Here is a 20,210-nt window from a genome sequence, read left to right as displayed (position 1 = left end):
ATACTCGTGAGAATTAATGTAAATTACACATACCGTCAGAGTCAAGTGGGACCGGGCAATACCCACCTTCTCTATTTAACATTACCGTTTGTGTTAAAGATAGAAAGATTGTCTCTTGCTTACCCGGGTCTTGCCCCACTTTACATCTTAACACGTAATTTTACGTAATCTAATCTGCAATTAAACACGCGGACGTGGTGGTTGAAGGCTTCTGTGGCGGTTCGCTGGAGCGTGCGTGATAAGATGGGGAGAGCGTGTGGCAGAAAGACCGGGGAGCTGGGTGTGGGGTAAGAGTTGCACGAATAGGATACAGCCCGCACGCGTATGTGCAGGAGTGTGGAGTGGAGGGGCTGCAAGGAGCAAGAGCATCGGGTTCCCCGGGTGTGGGAAAGTGGGAAACACGGACGCTGAGGTTTTTCAGAGGAGACCGTTCAGAGTGGGATTGAGGCTGGGGTTACCCTGTGGTTAGCGGTTGACACGTGTGGTGGTGTCACCGATGATGCCGCTGACTTTGTGGAAGAAGTTATTGAAAACACCGGGGGACGAGGGAGTGCGAAAAATCGCAAGCCAGATACGGGAAAACTCTCGAACGGCGGACTGGGTTTGAGGGGATCATACACCCAGGCGGCAGTGATTTAAAGGGGCCCATAGAGAACATCGGTGTAGGATGAGAAGAAGCAGAGAGAGTTGACCTTGTACTGGTCTGAATTTGGAAAAGAGCGGTTGGATTTTATGAAGGGGTGTTGGGGCCGCTGATCATTCAGAACTTCTGCAAATCAGAACCAGTTTTCCCATAGAAATTAGCGTACTTAGCGACTATATTTACTGAACACGTACTGTGTTCTAGGTGCTGGGGAGACGGTGGTGAATGGGACAGGCCAGGTCCCTGCCTTCCTGGTACATCCTATAAGGAAATGAAGCTGGACTCTGGAATAGATTACGTAGGGGAAAGGCTCTCCGCAGAGGGTCCGTGAAGGGCTCTTCGAGACGGTATCGTTAGAGCCGGAATCTTTCTGATAGGAGGGAGCTAGCCAGGGGAAGATCTGAGAACCGAATAGTTCTTCCATGACCTTTGCCAGGGTAGGCACAGTCAAGCCTGATGGCCTCTCATCTTTGTTTTTCTTCCGAGGGAAGGTGCAAAGTGTGTAAGAGGCGCCAGCGTTAGGAAGGTGGCTGGAGAAAGGGAAAGGTTGGGGGAGGAGAAGCCACTAGTAAGGACATCGCAGGGGAGCAGCCTTGAGAATCCGGCCGGGGCCGCACAACAGAACGTGTGGGGCTACCGCGTCTAGCCCCGGCTGTGGAGTGAGGGAGCGCGATGGGTCCGATCACGAGCTCACATCTCAGATTTGGGGGGGGAGGGTCAGTTTGGGGTGCCGTCTTGTGCTGGAGATGGACACTGCCCGAGTTGTGGGGAACTGCAGTGTGAAAGGGAGCCAGCCGCTTTTTCTGCCAGTGTCTTCACCTTGACCCCCCACTTTGGACCTTGCGGGTTCCTGCAAGTAGGAGAGAGAAGGGAAATACAAAGGGGAAGGAGATTGCGGGCAAAAGAGAAGGAATCGAAGAAAAGAAAAAGTTCATTTGTAGCCATTCCTCACAATGATTCTAAGACTTTGCAAGTATCTTTTATTGAGTTTGGTTTTTTTTTTCCAGCTGAACTCGGGGACCCCGAATGATGTCTGAGGTTCTCTTCAAAGCATGGCCCCCTCCTTACTCTTTACAGAAGGGCAATCTGAGTTCTTCTCGAAGCATTAAGGTCCCAGCAGAGCTGGGAATCTGGGGCAGTGGTGTGTGCCGTTAGTGGGGTGGAGGAAGGGTTCCCACCCGAGACTGGAGTTGAAGAACTTGATTTAAAGAATCCTAGTAGGAAAGTGGGGCCCCAGGGAGCCACAGTCGAGAGGGCTGTGTACTGCGTGTTGGGATTCACCCGTCAGGTGAAGTAGAACAGTTGAGGTGCCATGGTGTAGACGCCACAGCAACTTAGGGGGGATCTTTGGACACATTTCTGGAGATAAGCTCTGACGTATGTTCATTTAAGTAAGTTAGTTCATTGACAGGTTTACTCACGTTAGTTCCTCATATTTTCTTTGGATGGATTCTCCCTGGCCTCCCAACTTCTCAGGTCATTAATTTTCATCCTCTTTCCTAATAAAAGCATTTGAAAACTGTAAATGTCTCCTCTAATATGATTTTAGCTCACCTCACACATTTGGATGCATGATGTTTTTTATGACTTGGTCCTAACTATTTTCTATTTTCTGTTATGATTTCTTCTTTAACCTATGAGCCATTTAAAAGGATATTTTAAAAATTTCAAAATGTGTGTTTTTAAGTTATCTTTTTATTAGTGATTTTCTTTTTAAAGATTTTATTTATTGATTTCTGAGAGAGAGTGAGTGAGAGCAGGGGGAAAGGCAGAGGGACAAGCAGAGTCCCCGCTGAGTGTGGAGCTGACACCGGGCTTGATCCCACCACCCCGAGATCATGACCTGAGCCGAAACCAAGAGTCGGACGCTCAACTGACTGGGCCACCCAGGCGCCCCTTATTCCTGATTTTTAAATGAATTGCATTGCAGTCAAAGAATACAGTTCACATAATATCGTTCCTTGTTTTTGTTGAGACTTGCTGTGTGCAGCGTATCGTCCGTTTTGGTGAGCATTCTGTGTGTCTGGAAAGAGCATTAATTCTGTTGTGGGTTATGGGGTTCTGTCTGTGGCCATTAGAGTAAGCGTTTTGATTCTGTTTAAATCTTCCTCACTAATTTTTGTCTGCTTGGTCTATTAATTATCGAGAAATGTCTTAAAATCCCCCGGTGTGTTTTATCGACTAAGTATGCACCCCTTACCGATACGGTTTAGTTTTTCCTGTTTATGAACTTTCATTTGAATGAATCGCATGGTATGTATATCGCCTTCACGTCTGCTTTTTCACCCAGCATGCCATTTTAAGGTTCGTCTGTATTGCTTTGTGTTGGTATAATTGAGAAGTTGTCAAAGTGTGGCCTACGGACCCTCAGGGCTTCCCTAAGACTCTTCCAGGGGCTCTGTGAGGTTACAGCTGTTCTCATGATGATTTGAAGACACGATTTGCCCTTTCCAACTGTTGGTGTTGGTCCTGACAGCACGTGGGGAAAACCGCGTGCATCTTACTGTGAGTAAAGGCAGTGACCCCAGACTGTACTAGAGGGCATTTTAATCATTCCGTGTGAGAATGTCCTGGAGAAAGCAGCAGAAGTGATTGGTTTTGTTAAATGTCAACCCTTGAGTACACGTCTTTTTAATATGCTGTGTGAGAGGCGCCTGGGGGGCTCAGTCGGTGAAGCGTCTGCCTTTGGCTCAGATCATGATCCCAGGGTCCTGGGATCGAGCCCCACGTCGGGCTCCCTGCTCCGTGGGGAGTCTGCTTCTCCCTCTGCCCCTCCCTCTACTTGTGTGCACTCTCTCTCAAATAAATCTTAAAAAAAAAAAAATCTTAAAAAAAAAAGAAAATTAGGATTTGAGGAAATTTGATTTACCACTGTGCACGTGACAGCTTGTCAGCACTTGAAACCCTGTCTGATCGAGATAAATGGTGACATTAATGACTGGTTTGTTTTTTTTTAAATGTCATATAGTGAAATGTCATCATTTGGAAGACTTGCATAATTCATTGAGCCAATGTTTTCCCAATGATGTGTACATTGTTACAAAGTCACACATGGGTAAAAGACTTTTTCCACATGCAAGATAAGCCAGTGGATTTTGATGTACATAACAGTGTGAAAGGCCATTGATAGGATTTCAGATGCCACATTGCATCAGATCTTTAAGAAGTTGTCACTTGTCAGATTTGGGTATATCATCAAGAGGTATAGCCATGATCACCTGGGAAGGCAGGTAAACTCCACCTTCCCTTTCCAACTAAATATCTGTGTAAGGCTGATTTTCGTCATATGCTTCAACCCAAAACAACCTAGCACAGCAGACTGACGGTGGAAACAGACATGAACATTGAGCTATTTTTGTTAAGCCAGATAATAAAAAAGATTTGCAAAAATATAAAACACCACCACCCTTCTCGCTTTTGTTTCAGAAAACAAATGGTTATTTTTCATAAGAAATGTTACTTATGTTAACGTGTATTGTTATTTTAAAATGAACAGATACACATTTGTAAAAACTTGATTATATACATACAGTTACATAAAGCAAAATGTCTTTGGGGTCTTTAAATCTTTTCTAAGAGGGTCAAAGGGCCCTGAAATTTAAAAAGTTGAGGTATTTCGTTCCTCTTGTTACAGTGTACTGTTCCGCTGAAAGTCTTGATCCCCTTTACCCACTCAACTGCTTTTGGGCATTTGTGTTTTCCAGTTTGGGGCTAGTCCCTGGTGCACACAGGCACGCCTTTCTGTATGGTGGGTAAGGAGTGGGAATCCTGGGTGGTAGTGTACGCATCTCTCTAACCCCCGCATTCAGCTTTTCTAGGTAAAGCCTGATGTCGTCATGTTCCAGCAGGAAACAGAAAGCCCTGAAACCGGGTGTTTTGAGAGCTTAACTAGGGGACAGTTTGCAAACACATGGGCAGAGTCCAGCAAACAGGTGCGGGCTAGGGCACTGTCCTGGCATGGCGATGGCTGGGTCCTCGCTACCGCCTCCGTCTTTAAAGGCAAGATGGGCCCAAGCTTCTGTCTCAGCTGGGGCAGGGTGTGGGGAGGCCTTTCCCATAAATGCTAGGGCCTCCTGACCGCCCACTTGGAGGGGCCTGGGTGGGGGGACAAAGGTCCTGACTTCACTCTCCTCCCGCCCTTGGTCTGAGAGGGGAAAGTGATGGTGTCTTGCTTGGGGTTAGCCTCAGTTCCACTTGGAATTGGATTCTCTGTAGGGGGAAAGATGGGGACAAGATTCATCTTTTCCCCAGACTGGGTCCAGGTGACCCAGTGCCTTTTCCTGAAACAGCCCTTTCCCCACTGCGTGTGTCGGGTGATCCTAAGTTCGAGCTCAACTCACTGTTGTGTGTATGGGTCCATGTGCCCGTGTCCGGGCGAGATCCCACTTTCCCAGTCATTATGGCTTTCTACTAAGTCCTGGTATCCAGTGTGGTAAGCGCTCTCATTTTCGTTATTCTTTACGGTCGCTATAGTTGTTACAACTGTTTTTTGATATAATTTTAGAACCCGCTTGTCAGTTTTTGTGCACTCTCTCACCCTTGCTGGAATTTTGTTTGGGATTTTGCTGATTCTGGAGATCACTTTGGGAGAGAAATGAGAGCTTCACAATATTTGATGTTCTAGTAAGTGGGTATACCCACTTTTTAATTTTTCACAATGTGTTTTAATGGTTTTCTCTGTATATCTTTTGTTGGATTTATTTTGGGGTATTCGATTTTTTGGGTGCTATTTAAATGGTGGCTTCAGTGGTGTTTTCTTTTTTCTTTAAGATTTTATTTACTTATTTGAGAGAGAGAGCACGAGCAGGGGCAGAGGGAGAGGGAGAAGCAGATTCCCCGCTGAGCAGGGAGCCCGATGTGGGGCTCGAGCCCAGGACCCCGGGATCATGACCTGAGCTGAAGGCAGACGCTTCACCAACTGAGCCACCCAGGTGCCCCAGCGTTGTTTCCTGATTGATGCCATTATGTAGAAATACAGTTGTCATTTTTTTTTTCTTTTTAAGATTTTATTTTTAAGTAATCTCCCTGCCCAACACAGGGCTCAAACTCAACCCTGAGATCAAGAGTCACATGGTCCTCCAGCTGAGCCAGCCGGGCACACCCAGTTGTCATGTTTTTTACAAATAAAATCTTACTAAGGTTACTTATTGGTTATAACAGTTTGGCTGAAGATTCTTTTGGATTTTCTGTGAACACACTTACGTTGTCTACAAATAATGACAGTTTTATTTTTCCCTTTCCAGTTCTTACACATTTCTTTTTCTTCCTTTATTGCGTTGTCTAGGACCCTCAGTAAATACTGGTTGCGAGAAGTCGTGATCGCAGGCGTTATTTGTATCTTCGCTGATCGCGGAGAGAAAGCTTCAACATTTCTCCATTAAGAATGATAGTTGCTTCTGTTTTGTTCTGTTTTTAATCTTCTTTATCAGATAAAAGGAAATTTCCTTCTGTTCCTAGTTTTCATCCTGAATGGATGAATTTTTTAAATCCTGAATGGATGTGAATTTAGCAAATGTTTTTCCAGCATCGAGTGAGATGATGGTGTGATTTTTCTGGCTATTTTGTTATTGTGGTCAATTACCTATATTTTTGAGTGTTTAACTGACCTGGCAAGGACCCAGGTATTCTTTTTCTTTATTGGTCTTGTATATAATCACGGTTTTCCATTGTTTTCCGCTTGACCTTTATTGGGGACCATCATTTTTGCTGTATATGTGTTAAGGCCATGTTATCACATGTAAATGTAGGATTTTTCTTTTTGGTGAATCTTCATGAAATGCTCTTTGTTTAACGGTGATGCTTCTCAGGGCGCCTGAGTGGCTCAGTCGGTGAAGCATCTGCCTTCAGCTCAGGTCATGATCTCAGGATCCTGGGATCAAGTCCCGGGTCAGGCTCCGCGCTCAGCAGGGAGTCTGCTTCTCCCTCTCCCCCCATGCTCATGCTCTCTCTCGCTATCTCTCTGACAAATAAATAAAATATTAAAAAAAAACCAAACAAACAGTGATGCGTCTCGCAAAGGATTAGCTTTTTTTTTTCTTAGTGTTTGCTCGGTTTGTTGTTTTCCAAACTTTTATGTTCTGCTTTCCTGTGTCTTGCTCTGTAAGATGGTAGGTCTCTTCTAATAAGCAGCCCGTAGTTGTTATTTTGGTCCCTAACCTGATAGTATTAACGTTTTAATCAGAACATTTGGCTTCTGTACATGTGAAGTAGTGACTGAAATGGACCGTCTGACTCCCTGCTTCCTCTTGGTCCTGCCTGTTCTGTGTTTTTCCTCCCTTCCTTTTACTTCCTTTCCTGATTACGTCATATTTATCGTTATTGTTGTAGCTTCTTACCTCTTCCCCTGTGATGTGTTTTGGCCCCTCTCTTCGTTGTTCCCTTGGTGGTCCCCAGCTCTGCCTGCAGCCCTGACGCACGGGGGCACCTGCCGCGGGTGAGGGCCGGCCCTGAGCTCTCCAACTGCGCATGCTCTGCCTCCCGGCCCGCGTGCTGCTGGTGCTGCCCCGTGTACGCACATTCATTTATGTCTCTCTCTCTCTCTGGTTTTTTAGAGAGAGGAGAGGGAGGGACGGCGCTGGGGGGAGAGCATCGCCAGCCGTCTCCCCGCTGAGCGCGGAGCCCGAGGGGGGCTCGATCCCACAACCCCGAGATCACAAGTCGCACGCTCCACTACTGGGCCAGCGAGCTCTACTCCCACGTGCTTGGGTCGAGTGTTCTCCAGATGCGGCTTGGAGCTTGGAGCATTTTTGTCTGTGGCTTGATGCCTTTGGTCAGTTTCGGAACATTCTGCGCCCTTGTCTCTTCAGAGACTGCTTCTGCCCCATGCCCTCTGTCCTCCTCCTTGGACTCAAACGCCTCGAGTCACCTCCTCACCGTGTCCCATGGAGCCTCCTGTATTTTAATCCCGTTTTCCCCGCTGTGCTTCAGCCCGGATATTTGCTCCTGATAAAATGTGGAGTAACTGATTTCCCTCTTCAGCTGTGTCTAATTGGCCATTAAACACATCCGGTGCTTTTCTAATTTCAGTTACTTTGTGTTGCCGTTTTCATTTGGTGTTTTCTTTTTATGATTTTTTAAAAGCTTTTTATGGTGTGTGTTTTTTTTTTCTTTGTACAGCTTCTTCTTTATGGTTTTTCTTTTAATGGTTCCCAGTTCTCCGGCAGAATTCTCGATCACGTTTTTTAATCACTTGAGCGTGTCCAAGATGATAACACAGGGCGACACAAACGGACTCACGGGATGCGAGTATTACCTTGCGTTACAGTCGCAGGTGCTGCCTCCTGTGCCGGTTATCATACGTGAGAAACCGGGAGGTGCTTTGCAGCTCTCGGGGACACGAGGCTCGTTCTAGAGTTTTGCTCTGGGCAGGCAGTCAGATGAAGGGGACGAGCGCGCATAGCTCATCAGGGGTTGACATCCTTCCTGGCTGGGCTTTGGGCTGTGCCGGGGCTGGTGTTCCTGGTCCACGCCTGACTCTCCGTGTAGCCATCAGTCTTGGGGGGGGTTAAGCCAGAGGGTGTTCACCCACCTCCTGGCCTTGCACACTGCTTATCACTCTGCTCAGCCTCTTCCTTCTGGGCCACAGTGTTTGGGGTTTGTAACTTCCATCTGAGGAAGAAGAAAAGAATAATCTGTATCGTCAAATAGTCACTTTCACAAGGTGCTTCTTTCTCCTAAATGTTTGTCATAGTTGGTTTGGTCTGTTGGCATCAACGTCCAGGCATAGTCAGCATACTGTAATTAGTTGTTCTGTCTCTTGTAATCTATATGTTTCCCCTCCTTGTTTTTTCTTTTTTTTCTTTTTTGAAGAAACAGAGTCCGTTGTGCCTAGAACCTCCCATATTCTGGATTTTGTTGATTGCATTCACTCATTCGCGTCCAGGGCCTCGATCAGATGCGGATTCAGGGGACACGTCATGCCAGGGTCTCTCACGTTGTGATGTTGAGGTTGGGGGGCGGGTCGGTCTGAGTCTGGGGTTCCGTTGGCCGGATTTGTGCGTTAGGAGTGTCGTTGTGTGCCATTCATCTGAAGGTCTGGCCGCCAGTGGGGGGCACTGAACACATACATCATCTCATTAGAGCCCCCCCCCCAGGTTGGGCGGCTCGATGGATTCTGTTTTTGAGAGTGTGTTACACACCACCCCGCACGCACACGACAGTTTCAAGTGTGTTTTTGACGATTGCTCTTTTTACAGAATTTTGGTCCTTCTTCCCCCAAAGAAGCAACAACGATTACTATTTTAGTGATCTTTGCTTTGCTGTCTTCATCTCTCCTTGAAGTATTTTTCTTGTTTTACCCTCGTGCTTGCTTTCTCGTATTATTGTACCCTTGTCCTACTTTTCATTAAGAAGGAAGCTCTCAGGATAAATGTGCCCGCTCTGTCGCCGCATTTCCGCATATCCATGCTGCTCCTTATTTGCTCCGCTGTGGATTTTTGGTTCTTTATTTCAGATGGTTCCTTACAGCTCTTCCTTGCTCGCCTTTGCCACTTCTTTCCCCATATGCATTCCTGTTCCAGTATGTGGAGCCCCTGCCCTAAATATGTTTCCAAAAGTATTCTTTCAGCTTATTTTATCGGTAATTTCCATAGGTGAGTTCTGTCTCTGAAACCTCTGGATGATGTTTTCCTTCTTATATCAGGTTTTGGTTTGGCTTTTTTTAAACACACATGTGAATTTATGTCGGTGCAGTGTTTGCAAATGGTGTGGGCGACCTCTCTTTCTGGGTGGTGGCCTGATGCCCCCCGAGAGCTCCAGGGGGGAGCAGCGTGTGTGAGGCCCCCAGTTCAGTCCCACATCCGCTCTGTGCCCTGGCCTTGACCTCTGCATTCGCTTGTTCCCTGGTTCCGCATCCTTTGGACCTTGAAATGAGGTGTACGCACGTTCTGTCTTAAACAGAGGCCTGGAGCTGACAGGGTAAGCAGAACCTCCCGATACTGGACAGGAGATGGGCATTCCAGGCAGAGAGATCCATGCGCACAGAAGCCTGGAGGCGGAACTTAGCCTAGCATGTTTCAAAAATGGCAGGCTTTTGTGCAAATGTGTTTGTCTGTCTCCCTTAGGTAAGCTATGCAGCCGCATTAGCTGGTGTCTTAAAGGCTGTGCAGACACCCCTCAGGCCTTTGCGGCTCGTCCGAATGTTCTCATGGCCTCAGCAGTCCGTGCGTCCGGCTCTCACTGGGCGTTCTCCTGGGCTCGCCTGCTGCAGCGAACCCCCTTTTGGCATCCCACCATCTCAGTATGCTCCAAGGGGGTTCGTTATCTTCCCCACACATCTAATCATTCTTCCCGTCCGGCAGTAACATTTCCATACTCTCAAGCTTAAAAACGTGGGGCTGTCCTTAGCTTGTGTCTTCGGTGGTTTTTATACTCAGAGGTTCTGAGTGCCTTTGAGTCTCCCTCCCCGCAGTGTTCTCGTGACCCGCCGCTTCGCTCTCATCTAGGCCCCGTCCCTGTGCTGGGACTGGTGCAGTAGTCTCCACACCCAGCTCCTCACCTCTTGCCCTTCAGTGTCTTTTCCACGGAGCTGCCAGATGTATACTTTACAAACATGCTTCTTCCCTTTGCTCTTCTCCCCTGAACCTCTGCTAGCTGATCACCTATTCAGGACACACTCTAAGTCATTGAGTCAGTCTTTCTGAGCTCCCGCCGCACATATTCCGTGGTACAAACTACTTTCAGTGAGGCTGAGCTTCTTGGTCTGGTCTGCCTTGGCTATATCCTGTCACCCGGTTTTATGTTTTAATAGGAATTTCTTTATCCCTCCTTTTGACCTTTAAATAGTCTTTAAAAGAACATCAGAGACCATAGAGGTCTGAATTTCATACCTCGTTTTACGGTTTCTGACGCGATGGCCGTGACTTTCAGGGCCTGGGGTTGGTTACGTGTTCTGCTCCAGAGTTTCTGTCCTGTTTATAATCCTGTGCATCTTTCTCCTTTTCTTTTTGTACCGCTTTCTTTTTAGTGCCTTATTTTGTGTCTTGTTTGTTTAGTGCATATTTATTGTCTTTGTACCTGTTTCCTGAAGGTACGTAATGTCTTGCGCATGTGTTCAAACACTGAATGAAGTCTAATTGGAACGTCAGGATCTCAGAGACCTACTTTAACATTTCACCCTCCTGCCATGTGCCTTGGGGAAGATAAAGGTGACACAGTATCGCTCCCATTATCAGTTCCACAGGAACCCGGTATGGGAGCCAGTTTCCAGACAGTTCGAAGTGAGCTCTTGAAGCACTGAAATTGAATAATGTATTGCACGTAAACATTTTTGATTCCCCGTCTTTGGCAGGCACAGGGTCCTGATGATGACTGAACCTTGTTTTTAGATGACATAGTCATGTTTGTGAGACTGAGTCATCTTTGTAACCCCAGACCTCAGAAAAGCACCCACCCCGTGGGAGACACATGCGTTGGAATGAGTTCTGATTGAAGTGGCGTTGTTATGACCTGCTACCCTGCCGTACTTGCTGTGGGATGCTAAACTGAACTTCCGCGTTTGGACTTTCTTGGGGTTTTTTGTTTGTGTGTTTGTTTTGGTTTTGTTTCGGTTTTTGGTTTCTTATTTTCGGCAGGCACGTCACTTACCTCTTACAAAAGGGAAGCGTAAAATGTGTAGCTTCGTGACGGCCTGTGATCTCATTTTTGAACGGAAAAGCGAGGTAGATCTAAAAATTCATTGAGGTGCATAGTTATGACTTGTCTACTTGACTGTATACCAATTAAACTCGATAAAATGTGAAATCGAGATTGCCTGGCCTTGGTTTCCTCCCCCTTACTAAGACCCCTGTGTTTCTGCCTCCTATTGCCTTTTTGTCATGTGGTGGCAGAGGGAGGCTGGCCTGGGAGCATATACCAAGGCGGGGAGGCCTGGAGGAGGCCAGGGTTCTCTGCGCCCTGAGCTGCCGGGACTGGAGAGCTGGGACCGGAGGGCCGACAGTCTGAAGCCCCCAGTGGTCAGCGAGGGATGGGCAAGCAGTGACTCTGCTCTCAGGCCTGGTGTCAGCTCAGAACTAAGGCAGACACCCCCTATCAGTGAGGGGAGGGGTGCAGAGCCTTTCGCCTTTTGTCCTCTCTTCGCCCCCCCCCCACCCGCTGTGGGAGGCGTGATCTCTAGGGAGACTGCAGGGGGAACAGCTCAGGACGTGGTTCTGACCACTTAACTTCTTCTGGCAGGCCTGCGTTCCCTTGTTTGAGCGTTAGCAACCGCTGTGTTCAGAGTCGAGCGGTCTCTTGAGTGCCTTCTGGTGGCAGCTGCCCAGGGTTCCCGCCTTTAAGAACACAGCTGTTGCTGAGAAGCCCCTCGTGTCCCTGGCGCTGGACACCATCAGTCCCCAACCTCTTTAGTGTCCTCCTGTCTGGAGATGTGGTCACCCAGGTCCCCTTGAGTAGAAGGCCTGAATCACGGTGCCACGGGGTTGCCCTTTCCAGATGCCTCGGGCCCTCCTGCCACGATCCTCAGGGGCAGTTTTGCACCCTGTTCTCAGAAATCATTCTTAGTGAACTGAGAAAACCCCTCCAAATCAAAAGTGCTCTCAGTATCAGTTCTGATCAGGAAAGGTTTGTGTGTTCTGGACTAATGGCTCTTAAAAATTATCGGGGACACATGAGGTGCCCAGCTGGGTCAGTGGGTGGAGCACACGACTCTGATCTCGGAGTTGTGAGTTCGAGCCCCACCTTGGGTGTGGAGATGACTTGAAAACAAAACCTTTAAAAAAAATTATTGAGGCTTCTCCCTGAAGAGCTTTTGTGTGGGTTATATTTATCAGAACTCACTGTATTTGAAATGATAGCAAAGTTAAAAAATATTTATGAATTCACTTAAAAATAATAAACCATTGATTCTTTAAATGAATTCATTTAAAATAAATGTATAACAAGGTAATGTAAATAAATTATCTTATGTTAAAAAAAAACTATATTTTCCAAGGCAAAAAATTTAGAGAAGTTTTACATTTTTGCCAATCTCTCTAATAACCACCTCTTCAGATCATTGAAGGCCCCTGTTCCAGGCACTGTGTGGTTTCTGGCTGTGTGATATATTCAGGGTTTTTTTTTTAACACTGTATTTTATTTTTTTTCTAGACTTACTCTGGACTCTTCTGTGTAGTCATAAATCCTTACAAGAACCTTCCAATTTACTCTGAGAATATTATTGAGATGTACAGAGGGAAGAAACGCCACGAGATGCCTCCGCACATCTACGCGATCTCTGAATCTGCTTACAGATGCATGCTTCAAGGTAACTCGTGTTAGGATCCTAAATACGCAGTTTCTTAAACCTAGGTTAGTGTTTTTGTATGTGCCTCAATCTGTTCTCCAAAGGGCTTTAAGCTTAAAAAAAAAAAAAAGATTAAAAAGAAAAGTAGTAAATGTTTATTGTGGGAGAATTTTGAATTCTTACGATGAGAATGGGCAGTGTGGTCATTTTCTGGAGGAAGGTATGATTGCCTTCATAACTACTTCACGTTCATTTCTTCATTAAAAAGCATCTAGTTTTTATCCATATTTGCTCTGCACCACAAGCCAGTGTGATGAAAGCTCTCCTGCACTAGGTATTAGAGCCCACAGGAAGAGCCACGGGAGGGACAATAGAAAGGGTAGCAGCTCTGCCGGGGAAAAAAGGTCATAAAATATTTGTCTTAAAACAACAAAAGTTGGAAAGCACAGAGCAAGCTGGTTGATCTCGACTGTTCCCCTTTGGACGTAGGATGAAATATAAATTGGAAGAGTCATTCCTTTACATCATGACTTTAGACACCACGGTTTATGGAGGGACGTTTTCCTGAAAACCAGAACGTAGCGGGTTTGAACCCATTTCGCATTTTTGCTCGGAAAGACCATTAAATGTGGGCCTTCCTGGTGCCGTGTGAGATCTCCTGTAATAACGCTCCCTCTCCTTTCATCTTTTAAAAAAGAAACTGGATGAAGTAGGACAAGACCTATCGGTTCTTTTTTTTTTTTAAGATTTTTTCTTAATTCATTTGAGAGAGAGATTGAGAGAGTGGGGGTAGAGGCAGAGGGAGAAGCAGGCTCCCCGCGGAGCAGGGAACCCCATGCAGGACTCGATCCCAGCACCCTGGGATCATGACCTGAATCGAAAGCAGACCTTCACAGACTGAGGCTCCCAGGCGCCCCAGATCTATCGGTTCTTATAAAATAGTTGGGGGGTCTCCAAGGAACGGGATACCCTACACGGGCCGCTCTCGGAGACTGGGTCTGAATTTGAAGCGCAGCGTGAGGTTAGCGTCGGGGCAGCGTGAGGGCAGCGTGGGGGCAGCGTGAACGCCGCGTGGGGGCAGCGTGAGCACTGCGTGGGGGCAGCGTGAGGGCAGCGTGAGCGCTGCGTGGGGGCAGCGTGAGGGCAGCGTGAGCGCGTTCACCAAGTGCAGTGCCCATCCCCCACTTGTAGTCTGTTCAGACGTGCATTAGACCAGATCCCTTGGCAAACCGGAAGTACTTCAGACCTAGACGCGCGTCCTCGATGGGAAAGGACAGGTGAATATCCAGCGTCCGTTCAGGCTGGAAAAAAGATGCAGTTTAATACCCTTCCTTAGTTTCAGAGCCGGAGACTCCTACGCAACAGCTCCAGCTGTGGTGAGTTGCTGGTCGTGGGGAGAGGGCGGTCGGCTTCTTTGCTCTCGGTTCTGTCTCTGCGAGGAAGAGTAAGCTATGTATGTGCAGAAAAGTGTTTGTGTGAATGAGCAAACTCTGCCTCATGTGGGAGGGGAAATTGGAGAAAGTGTACTCCTTCTGCAGTGGAGTCCGTATTTCCTCATCAAAACGAGTGCCTTCTCCCAGTCGAGATGTTGACCCTCTCTGGTCCCTGAAGTGTTGCCTAGAAGGGGCGTTTCCAGAAGGCGGGGGCAGAGCCACACGCCCAAGTCTACCTTTTCAAAAGGGGAAGAGGCTTCAGGCCGCTGAGCTTCACATACCTGCCGGGAAAGAGTCTAGAATCTATTGTTAACAGTCTGAGGACAACACGAAAATATGGCCCGCGTTCCTTTCGCTCAGTGGGAAGGGAAATTACAGCGGACGGTGTTAACAGAGAATCAGGACTTCGCCGTGCCCTTCCACGGTCTTCCGTGAGGTCCTCGTGGCCGTTTGTGGAAAAGGTGCTGGGAGGTGCTGGTTGGGGGGGGGGGGGCTGTCCAGGTTTGTCAGGGTGTCCCCCAGCGGGTATCCCGTTGGGACATTTTTGTCAGCATACTTGGAGATGCTTGACGTGTGCCCATAAAACGTATAGATGATGTGAAACTTCAATGCAGTAAATACATTTGATGAAAAGAAACAGAATTGTTTAAATTATCTCGGCAGGTTGAATGGAAAAATTGAATCTAACAAAATAGTTATCAGTGATTAAATGTTAAGGTCCCATTACTGGGTTGCCAGACCAGCTAAATGCGTCCGGAGCGGGAGGATATGGTTTACCAGCATATCGTATTGTCACCAGTATCATCATTAGTGGTAGAAGGAGCATGTATTGAATATTATTGTGTACCAGGCACTCGGCTGAATCTTTCATGTGTATGACGTAATCTACAGCAACAGTCCTATAAAGTCAAAAGAATTGTCCGTATTTAACTAGGCACAAAAAGTTAAAAACTTGACCCAAGAAAATGTAGATAGTAAGAGTTGATGAACTAGGATTCAAAATGAAGGTGGTGTGACACGTTCTTTTCCACAGTAATAAAATTCCATGGGAAAACTAAAAAGAGGGGCGCCTGGGTGGCTCATTTGGTTAAGCGTCTGCCATCGGCTCAAGTCATGGTCTCAGGGTCCTGGGATTGAGTCCCGCATCCGGCTCCCTGCTCAGCAGGGAGCCTGTTTCTCCCTCTCCCGCTCCCCCTGTTTGTGCTTGCTCGCTCTCTCTCTGTCAAATAAATAAAATCTTAAAAATTAAAAAGAATTAGTTGATAGTTTTGATTACATAATAATTGAAAGTATGACACAAAATACAAAAAACCCCCCTCTAAACAATTCCATTGCATTCTGCTCTATAGGTCAGGGGCTACGTGCTGATGTCCCACACGACACAGTTGGGTTGGGACACGCGAGCTAAGATGGTCAATGTATGGCTTACACTACCTACCAGAGCTGCTCCATGTAGGTTTTCAGTTACCAGTGTGAGCAAAGCAGCTAAACGCCACTGGGCCTGTGAAGAGATCTGTAGCTGGAGAAGGGACCAGAGGAGAATTCAGAGCATAAGGTCCCACTGAACGGAGTTTGCTTCTTTAATGCATAAAACAGAAGAAAGCTGACCTTTTCCCCTAAGTTTGGATTCTAAGGGGGTTCCATATAAGTGAAATGCAGAGTGTGTCTGGCACGTAGTAGGTGCTCAGAAACATTCATTGAACAAATGAATGAGAGTAGAGTTCTTGGACATAAACTTGATGGCAAAAATCGCAAACTCCATTCTCGTTAGATTTATACCTAAGTAAAATACATACCTTAATGTAAGTAAGTGTTCCACGTTTTTAGGATTAAATGAAATTTTAAATTTAAAAATTTCCAGTCGCGCACTGTCGACGTATGGAAACATTTTTAAAGTATATGTATTGGCATTGTATCTTACAACCTCGCAAAACTCACTTATTCTAGAAGGTTTTTTTGGTCGAATGTTCGGGATTTTTTGTGGAGACCATCATGTCCTCTGCAAATAGAGACTTCGTTCTGTCCTTCCCATCTTATGCTTTGGATTTTTTTCTGGCCTTGTACTGTTGAATAGGTGTGGTGACAGCAGACGTCCTCACCTCATTCCTGGTCTCGGGGACAGCGTTTGGTTTTCTGCCATTAAGGATGGTGTCACTGTATGAGTTGTTTGTACGGGCTGTTTACCAGATTCACGAAATTCTCTTGTATTCCAGGTTTGCTCAGGTGTTTTTAAACCCTGAATGGATGTTGAGTTCTGTCGAATGCTTTTTCTCCATCTATGAGATGACTAGGGGATGTTCTTTGTAGATACGGTGACTTAGATTGTTTGCCTTTGGACGCTGAATGAGCCTTGCCTCGCGGGATAAATACCACCTGCTCGTCACGTGTCCCCATCTGTATATATTGCTGGAGTGGGTCTGCTAGGCACGTCATTAAGAATTTTTGTGTCCTTGCTGATGACAGATGTTTGTCTGCCATTTTCTCGTACTGTAACATCTCTGTAGTCACAGTGTCAGGGTAAGGCTTGTCTCTGAGAATGTGCTGGGAGATAGTCCTTTTCAGTTTTCTGAAAAGCTTGGTATGATTTTTTTTTTCCCCTTAAATGTTGTGTAGAATTCACCGGTGAAGTATGTTTTCTCTGTGGGAAGATTTTTTAATTACAAATTCAGTTGTTTTTTAACTGAGGTATCATTGACATTTTGTGAGTTCCACAAACTCAATTTCTTTAATAGATAGGGGGCCAATCAGGTTATTTCTTCTCGAATGAGCTTTAACAGTTTATGTCTTTTTAAAAAGTTGTCCCTTTCATCTTAGTCGTCAGTCTGGGCTTTAGGGTAGTTATTCTCAGATATTGGTAATTTGTGTCTTTTTCGTGTCAGTTTGCTTAGAGGTTTATCAACTGTATGATTTTTGTTGAAGAACCAGAACTTGGTTCCTTTTTTTTTCTTTTCCCTGTTGGCCATTTCATTGATTTCTGTTCTTTCTCATTTCTTTGCATCTATGTAACTTGAATTCCATTTGCTGTTTTTTAGTTTTTTAAGGTAGGAGCCGAGGTCATTGACTTGAAACCATCTACACTGCTGGAATATGATTTAACTCGGCGTGGATTTATTGAGGACCTGCTGTATGGGATTCTTGGGAGGTGCTTTGGAAAACACTGAGCTAGGAAAGGAGTCTGTAGTCTTCAGAAGGCTAGTTGCATTTTTGAAAGTATAATTGTTTCCCTTAAATATCAGTATGAGGCTTTGGTTCTATTTACAGGTTTTTAGAGATTAAGGTCATTGTGCATTGTTATACTGCTTTAGTTGGCCCTTGAAGGATGACGAGGATTCATGAAGCAAAGGAGGAGTGGTGGGATCACCATTAGAGAGAACCTTGAAGGTGATCAAGCCCATACCTTTATTGCATGGATAGGGAAACTGAGGCCCAAAGCCATATAAGACCAGACAGACAAACATGGAGGATCAATAAGTGTGGCTAGCAGAGTTGTTCTGGTTTTGATTGGGCCGGCGGGGGGAAGCATGGGGAGTGAAGTATGGAGCAGAACTCAAGGGTAGGCGGTGGTTGTGTGGGTCTCCGACTTCAATGGTAATGAGCCCGTAGAGAGGCAGGAAGAAAGCCATTCTGAACTAATTAGGAGGCAGTTGAATTTTGGTTAATTCGTATGCATTTTGATGTTTCTAATGTGTGAACTAGTTTGGAAAAGCCATAAAAAACTTGGTGTACTGGAGTTCTATAGAAGTTGCTGGAGAACATAGGGGCCTGGGGGCTCCTATTTACAGTGAATAAGCAAGGACTTGATAAAATCCTGGTATCCTAGGTGAGGAAACTGAGGCCAGCAAGGTATTGGTACTGCATGTATAGACGAAGTGAGTGCAGCAGCGGGGGGGGACGAGCACAGAGGAGCCCAGTGCCCACGGTCTCACCAGTGCCCAGCGCTCAGCCACCCTCACGAAGGCTAACTGCCAGAGTGGGTGAGAACAGAAGACAGCTTGATCTCAGGCTGTTCTAGGGGGCAGGCAATTGGCGGTATTGTCTAACTCCAGAATAGGGTTAAAAAAAGGACACAGTGAGAAACCAGGAGGAGGAGGTCTGGGAAGCGTCCCCAGAGGGGCCCCAGCTGAGCTGAGCGCAGAAGAACACGTGGGGAGACACAGTGGCCGTGGGTCTGGGGAGAGCATGTGGAAGGAAGGGCATGGTGTGGCCCCTGGGAAAGTGAACCAGTAACCCCAGTAAAGGAGGCAGGGGTCAGCCTGGTTCTGGGAATGGTGCCTGTGCAGCCGGAGGGAGGGATACAATGGTGGTTAGCAGCTAGTCAGAGGTAAAGATGGCACTTTGTAGAACTTAGTGTATACACAGAATATACGCGTGCATTTGTTTATTTTAATATTCTGACAGAGTGAATGAACTCTTGATTTTTCTTTGATAACGACTGTTTACGCCTGAACCACTGTGAGACCCTTATCGGGTCCCCGATGGCAGTCACCTGAGGGAAAGCAGGCACAGCAGTGACCAAAGACCTCGCTGGGCCAGGCCCTGTGAGCACAGTCCCCATCTAAGCAGCGGTCAGCTTGGTTAGTGGTGTTGACAACACAGGTGCCAGAGGCAGACAGGCCCCAGCCCTTGCCCCTCAGCAGCTGCGGGACTTGGGTGGATTCCCCAACCCCCTCCAGGAACATTTCTCACCTGTTAAAAAGATACTCAGGCTCATGAGTGATTGCAAGTCCTACATCCCACACTGGGGGTTCGTCCGTGGGCTGGACGTGGGGTTGAATTTTACCTTTTTCTCTGAAAAATGGAGCTGAAGACTCAAATCGTTCATCACTTTAAAATCATGTTTGCTTTTTTCCTATGGCATGTTCTTTTGTGGTTTTGAAATGTATACGGCTTGAACTCGAGAAGGTGGTTAAACTTCATGCAGGTGTTTGTCCCCCTTCAACCTTCTCCATTTAGCGTGTGATTATGATTATTTTTTTGTCCTTTAAGGTCAAGTTAATAACAGTTCCTCTCCGGTTGTGGGTGTTCTAGAAGAAGCCGTTCTGAAAGGCAGTGGTTTCCAAACCTGACCCTGCATCAGAATCACCTGGGGAGCTTATTTATAGAGGGCGTTTCAGTCCCTACCCCCCTTGAAAATGATTCAGTGAGGGAGGAGCCCTGGGGACGCATCTTTGTAGGACTTTTCAGGTGAAGCTGATGCGCAGCAGGGCGTGAGCATCAAGGTTGATGAGGCACAGAAAGCCTTCGAAGCCCAGGCCGTTGTTTACCCCACAAGAGCACGGGACTTGATTTAGGAATATATAAGGGGGTGGGGAGGCGTTGCGGGAGAGGAGCAGAGTTCCTAACGTGATGTGGGCCGTGACTGCAACTTTATTATATCAAGTCTAAAAAAGCAGGCAAATGGTCACCTTGTTTTTTTGTTTGTTTTGTTTTGTTTTATAGATCGTGAGGACCAGTCAATTCTTTGCACGTAAGTAAATAACGTTTGGACTTGTTTTTGATTCTGTTGGAAACTAAAGCCAATTGTTTTTTGTTTTTTGGATTGGGGGAGGGGGAAAATAGAGCAGTAATTTTAAGAATTTGATGTGAACCTTGCAGTTATCATTTTAAGACTAAGATGATACGGGTTGCTTAAATTGGGGGTCACTGTTTGGCCGTCACACCGGGCGTCTCCCACATTTCTCAGTGTTTCTCTGTGAAACTACGTCTTTAGTTTACATGTGCACCTGGTGGCCTCCTGGACATTTCAGCAGCGTGTCCACATTACCTGGTACCCGTGACCGACGGTCATGTGTCTCGTGTGCTGAGTGCTAGAGCGTGGGGGAGTGAATGAAACCATATCCACGGCAAGACGCCATTAGAGTGCCTTAGAAAAGGCTCGTTAGACCAGCCCGGCTGCAGTGTGGTTGGAAAATGGAGC

The 20,210-nt window shown here is 46.5% G+C and overlaps 1 protein-coding gene across 1 annotated transcript in view; it reads left to right on the top strand.

The window, feature by feature from the left end:
- MYH10 (myosin heavy chain 10) overlaps positions 1-20,210 on the top strand; it is a 124,162-nt gene that overhangs the window by 6,867 nt on the left and 97,085 nt on the right. Inside the window, exons 3-4 of the mRNA XM_040630018.1 lie at positions 12,725-12,881; positions 19,733-19,760. Of these exons, the coding sequence (XP_040485952.1) occupies positions 12,725-12,881; positions 19,733-19,760 (185 nt within the window). The remainder of the gene's footprint in view (positions 1-12,724; positions 12,882-19,732; positions 19,761-20,210) is intronic.

This window comes from Ursus maritimus, unplaced genomic scaffold (genome assembly GCF_017311325.1).
Source record: "Ursus maritimus isolate PB19 unplaced genomic scaffold, ASM1731132v1 scaffold_14, whole genome shotgun sequence".
In the NCBI taxonomy this organism is placed as follows: Eukaryota; Metazoa; Chordata; class Mammalia; order Carnivora; family Ursidae; genus Ursus; species Ursus maritimus.
This window is presented reverse-complemented; position numbering and strand designations above follow the sequence as displayed.